Here is a 6,590-nt window from a genome sequence, read left to right as displayed (position 1 = left end):
CAGGATTCATAGTTCTTCTCTTGACAGATGATTTAGTGAGCACTTCAATCCCTGACAGAAGTTACTATCTTCTTCGATACCAACAACAATGACAGGCAATAATAACACCACTTCAAATTACAAGATTCATAACATATATATATCTGTACATAGATTATAGTAACATATGTTAAGTAGCTTCCCTCACAAAATCAGAGGAAACTCATAGAATAGTTGGCTGTTGACAGTATTTGTGAATTACTTGTCTTATACTATTAAACCTGGTTTCATATTAGCACTCAAAAATTCAAGTTTTTACCTGCTTGGTGGAGAGGACAAGGACCTCTGTAGATTTACACCCGAATTCATATCATGGTAATATGGCTGGCTTGGAAGCTCTCCAATTGGGAAGTTCACTCCAGTTCCCTGGGTTATGGGTGCTGAAAAATACATCATCATACTGAGTCAAAGGTAATCTTCTATCTTTGTAGCCATCTTTTCTTTTTTAACACTGGGAAAAACACTGAGATGTTACTACATGTATCTAATTTTCTGCCTCCTGCAGAAACCAAGTACAGACAAGTTATATCAATATTTATATATCTAAAAAAGTGAATTATCTTCCCCAGTCCCTAGAAATCCCTTAGCAGTTATGCAGCCATCATGTATTTTTTTGTATAACAGATAACCTGGAATCATCAATATGAAAAAGGTCACACGAACCTCAGCACACAGTCAAGCCTTCTGTAGAAGGACTTTTACAATGAACGAGCCAGTGCTTATATGGACAGCTAACAATATTTATTAAAGAACTGAAATAACAACCTTGGGGATGCACAAACTTTTTTCCTTTAATGTTAACTCTTTTGCATTAATAATAGTCTTCTGTGCTGACAGTATGTTTTGATGCCTCCTTTTTCTTTCACCCAGTGCCACAGGTATGGCTTTGCGTATGTGCACCTACACACAAACACACACCATCAGCTTTATCTTCACCTCCTTACAGAGTCTGTGTACCGCACGTCTTGGCATTTCAAGAATAAATTATATGTTATGTATTGTGATGCATTTACCTTTGTTCATTGTCTGTGCATTGTGCAGTTTAACTACTTTTGGCACTTAAAAGAATAATTGTATGTTGTGTAGTGTGTCTGACAGTTTGTATTTTCCTGACAGTTAAAGTACAAATCCGTTGTGGCTTGGGGTTAAACAAATGCATGGTAAGAAATTCCACAGAAACCACATGCTTTAAAGTTTATTATTAGAAGTATATCGTGTATAACAGCTGCAGAAGGTACAATTTCATAACATAAGTACAATACTGAATCTTTTCTAATCTGAATGTCCTGATACTTTAAAATGTTTTTAACCACCTGAAAACCATAAGAAGGCTGTATTCCACACGTCCTCAGCTTCCTAAAACAGCAAAACCATATCGTCGGCAAACATAAAAAAGAATATGTCTTAATACTGCAGGATGGCAAAGCTCAGTATTTTGCTGAATGACTTAACATAATTTTAATTGTTGAATATTAATTCCTGACCACAGCAAATGAAATGACACACGTACCTTAAGCCTCACTACGTTAATTAAATTCCTCAGTCATTGTAAGCTGGCATGAATCAAGTCCTGAGCAAAATTTGGACAGATGGTTTTGGAAACTTGTGCCTCACTGATTTTGTCCTCACCACATCAGAAAAGAGATTTTCCTGGACCATTTAGTTGTTATAATGTTGGTGTCATCATTGCAGACACTTCTAACTAAAACTTGAAAGCATTTATTTTCACTTCCTAATAAGTCTTAAGAGAAATACTTTCATAGTGCTGATACTAAAGGGAGAAAAGAAGCATTCAGAAAGGAATGTCAAATTAAAATATGCACTGGTTTTATGACATATTATTACAGCAAATTCTTAGATGTCAACAAAACAGATCTTATGTATATTCATTTTGGTTTTTCTTTCTGTAATAAAAGCTTCACCTGTCCTTTGAGAATTATATTTTATGTAAGGTTTTTTTTGTATGTTCATATGCATATTTCTGATGCCAAAACAAGCCAATGTAATTAGAAATTCAATTACAGCCAGTGCTATGAGTAAAAGAAACACAAGTGTATAATATATTAATCGCCCTTTATATCCATGCTGTGACTTTTCTTATAAGAGCTACAAATTCAAAAACAAACTAAAAGAATAATCAGATGGTTTAGCAAAATCCAAGGATTTGTAGGACAACCTCAGAAACCTGCAAGTCTAACAAATAGAAGGTTTTGTTATGTTTATGATAATTTTATTGCCATATCAGTGTATTAAGCTGCGCAGAGGAACACATAACAAATTGACTCAATCTTTAAATATCAAAGACCAAAGAAGACTTCTGTTTGTTTTATTACAAACAAATGCAAGATGAAATGTAATACTGTGGTCAAAGACATCAAAATTATGTGTGATTACAGGTATTTCCTATGCATCTTACATCTTGGGGAGAAAAAACCTTCACTTGATTATAGTAGGCTTTGGAGATTATTAAATGCAAATGATAACTTACTTCTGGACACCCTCACAAGTTCTGACACGTTGAACACTCCGGATTTTACAAAACTATCCTCAAGGTACACTGAAAAAGATGACAATACCATGATCAGTATGAGATTAATAAATCGCTACACATAATTTTATACAACAGCTAACAACAGTATCAACAGAATGTCAGAACTATAATACACAGACTGAAGTACAGTGAAAGCTGATCACAGGATCTAATGAGAGCTGAAATTCAGGCAGAGGTGCAAAAAATCTTTAGGAGTCGTGAGAAAGCAATTTTCTAATATGTGTACCAAAACTAACAAGCAATACACTGAGTTCCTAGACAACTATCCAGAAAATATCTATAAACTAGTTCCATTTATTAGTATCTCTGATTTTTAAGTCAGTATGGAACTAAGAACTGTATCAGCAGGACTAAGGAATTTCACAACAGCAGTCCTGTCCTCACATACGTTTCTGCTAAATAGTTTTTTTATTTAACTCTTACCTGGCTGATAGCGACTTTAAACTACTGTTTCCATTACCAAATCATCACCTCTGAGGCAGACAAGGGTTTTACTATTATTTCTAGTAAAAGCAGGAACTGGGCAAAACAGCTGAGCTATTCAGTGGGCTTTTTATATACATGCTGAACTATATATCTAGAAACCTATGTTTAAGAAACTGTATATTATTGTTTTGGCTGATGTTTACTTATTCAATGAGAAATGTATATGATACACTTCCCTGTCGTGAAGTTCAGGCACAACTGGGAACACTGCAGTTAAACAACAGCTGATAATCAAGACTTATCTCAACAGTGTAAGTAGATAACCTGACAAAAAGGAAGATGAAAAGCCCAGGTTTCTGTGGAAGTCTCATGTCAACAATCACTGCATAAGCTGACTTGACAGTACATGACATCACAGCCCTTACAGGAAGGGTTGGTAGGAATGCCAACCGTTTACCAATAGAAATATTTAGATCTATACTTCGTGCACACTGCTGCTCCAACAATACTACTTTTTCATTTGCTCTCATGTGAGATGGTGCATTAAGCATTTCTTACTGAGGTTTCTCTAGTCTCTTTTGTGAATTAAAACAGCTTTTTTCTTTTGGAAATGCACTGTCAATTTTCAGTTCCAAATGTTTGAATGAATAAAAGCACTCTAAATGTCTTAACTAACAAAACAAACAAACAAATAAAAAATGCACCTACTGGAATATTTACTAATTTGGAAAACAATGGTTCAGCACTATTCTCGTTAGGTTTCTTTTGGCAATTACTGCTTTCATTTTCAAGTAATTTAACATGGCCACTATAATCAGAAAAGTGACTGTAAAAGCAGAACACTTCACTTGACACATCTGTCCTTCGTACATCTGGAGAAATCTCTTCTACTTTCAGGGTCAAACAAGGAGGGCAGAGGCAAAAAAAGAGCAGTTTTCACTGCTGACTAGCAGTCTTGCCAGGCCCACAGAGCCGCTTCCCCCTGCACCTCTGATAGTATTTACCAGTGCTGGTATAAACACTGCACCTGACAACTCAAGTTGAAAGAATGTGAGCACATCTAACTGAGCACATTTCCTGACATCGACATCTCTGTCACGCTGTTACACCTATAAGCGAATGTCAGTCTTCCCCAGATGAAAAACCATCCTAGGAGCAAGTGCAGTGGGCATGCAGCACACGAAAGGCCTGTGGGATCATCCTGAATGATGCTATCTATGCCAGTGCCATCACCTTCTCATCTTCCAGTTGACGTCAATTCATACGATATCCCTGCATGCCATTTCATATTATTTGCCTGCATGTCTTTATTTCCACTAGTAGCTCTGCAGGTCTCCCTCTCTTTTTTCTTCACTTCCTTTCACATTCTTCTCCCTCTCATTTTCAACAGCTTCTCTCCATATCCATTACTTTTTCCTCTCTTGTTGTCCTTCCCTTGGATGTTGCAGGCCTTCCTGCAAACTTATTCGTCTCCAGTTTCTAAGAAATAAATCTTTTTCTTTCATATTCTGCATTCTCTTGCACCCTTTCTCCATGATTTTGTGTGGATGAAAACATGACACAGCTTCTCAAATATTTACTTCTTTATTTGGCAGAACTTGACATACCCATATCACACCCAAAACAAAAAAAAAAAAAAAAAAAAAAAAGTGAAGACAGTTAATGTTTCTTTTTCTCTTCCACCCCACTTTTCATTTTTTTTAACCAAAGAATGGGTAAGCTGGATGAAAGTTAGTAATAGGACATGGAAGCAAGATTTCCAAATAAAAATTTGGTTTCTTGATTTTTGTTGGCCTGTAAGTGAAGTATGGCTTAAAGCCAGTGTACAAACATGCAGCCAGCTCTAGAGCTGGTAATGAGACAAGACTGAACTTCTCTGCTGCTTATCCAAATATCACTACCTTGAAGCACAACTTCTCTCATTCAAGTTAGGCTAACTTGAGAGGAGCTTTACACAAGTGTAGATTAGTCAAGCTATCATTACAGTGAGAACAAGCCCCAGGGCTCATAATAAAAAAAAGAAAATGCCCACGCAGGATTTTATATGTAAGAACACAGATGTATACCTGTGTATGCACACAGCACACAGACACGTGTATTTAATCTTCAGCCTTCTTTCATGAAATCTTACTTTTTCTCACTGGCAATACTGAGAACACCCACATAACATAATGAGTAATATAGTGGGTTTCTCTCCTTGTGCTAGTGAAATGGGAGCAGGGAAAAAGTTCAGCCACTGAGCGGTACCACTATTTATCATCCTTTCACAGAAGGATGCATTGTTGACTGATGGATCACTGACTTGCACCAGGTTTCACCCTGCCTTAGATGGTCCAAAAATAATGCCACTCACAGATATATGCAAATACTTTACCTGGCTTTAGGAAAGAGAGGGAAACTGCAGCTTTTACCAGTCTCAACCAACTTACAGAAACAGCTTGATGTTCTTCTCTACATAATGTGACAACACTTCCATTAAAAAATTGACACAACAATGAACAGCCTAGGTCACTGGCACTGAGCAACTTCATCCTGAGCCTCACTTTCTAACAGGGAAGGTGGGTTCCAGTGATGCCTCTGAGTGCAGCAAAACAAACACAGTATGTTCAGTTCCAGCACCAGTGCACTTCAACATTTTTAACTAGTTAGGAAGACAACCCATGGTGGGTATGTTGCAGAACTGTTCTTGGCTTCCTGCTGTGCAGTAGGAACATGTTCTGTGCCCTTAAACTGCTCTAATTTGTTGCAGAAACATGCACGCTACATACGATAAGGGATAAACAGCAAGGTTGTATGCAGCAGGACAGTAAACACTTTCACTTGAAGGTGTGAGACACTGCCTTTTACCTTGTGAAGCTGGTGTCCCTACTGAGTAAGAGTTAATGTTCATACTCACATTATTACACTGCATGCAAGAAAAAAAAAATAATGTGGTGATACTCTGTATGTACAGGTCTTACTGCTTTTTGGTTGAGCATTCCCTAAAGCACTGCTTGCATTAACATGTTAAAGAGCCTTAAATTAGCATTCTTGTGTGTTTCTGATCTGTTCAGTACAGAAACTAATGCATTTGATAATAGTCTATTGTTGTACTCCTCATAGAGGATTTACTGTATCTTTTGATGGTCATAACACTTTGCTGTCTTTATTGTTCAAACCTAACATAAGCACTGAATATCGTCATTTACTAAAATTCGTCTTGCCTGAGAGATGACACTTTCTGAAATGCATTTCACTAATTGTCATTATTCTTTAAAATCTTAATTCTGCAAAAAAACCATTTCTGACAAAACCACCATAGTGCAATTCTGTATAAACAGTCAGTAAATTCCAAAACTCATAAATATAGTGGATCTTTTTCTGTATTCCATTTTAGTTTTTGTACAGGGCGAGTATAAAATCTGCAGTCTCTCCTTACCTTTTTTACAGAAAACTAATGTTTGAAAAATATATTTTCCAAACAATACTACTATGACCAAACCAGTGCCATCAAGGATGAAAGATAAACCGGTTAAGCCAAGCAGCAGTTCTGATTAAGCTCCCCTCATACAGTCAGTAAGAGGAGAAACCTTCA

At 36.7% G+C, this 6,590-nt stretch overlaps 1 protein-coding gene across 1 annotated transcript in view; it reads right to left on the bottom strand.

The window, feature by feature from the left end:
* NFIB (nuclear factor I/B) overlaps nt 1–6,590 on the bottom strand; it is a 68,167-nt gene that overhangs the window by 54,361 nt on the left and 7,216 nt on the right. Inside the window, exons 2-3 of the mRNA XM_010081665.1 lie at nt 2,528–2,596; nt 299–419 (exon numbers count right to left, since the gene is read on the bottom strand). Coding sequence (XP_010079967.1) covers nt 299–348 — 50 coding nt within the window. The 5' untranslated portion in view covers nt 349–419; nt 2,528–2,596. The remainder of the gene's footprint in view (nt 1–298; nt 420–2,527; nt 2,597–6,590) is intronic.

The sequence above is a fragment of the Pterocles gutturalis genome, unplaced genomic scaffold (assembly GCF_000699245.1).
Source record: "Pterocles gutturalis isolate BGI_N339 unplaced genomic scaffold, ASM69924v1 scaffold38184, whole genome shotgun sequence".
NCBI lineage: Eukaryota > Metazoa > Chordata > Aves > Pterocliformes > Pteroclidae > Pterocles > Pterocles gutturalis.
The sequence above is the reverse complement of the archived record's forward strand: the minus strand, read 5'-3'. Positions and strand labels throughout refer to the sequence as shown.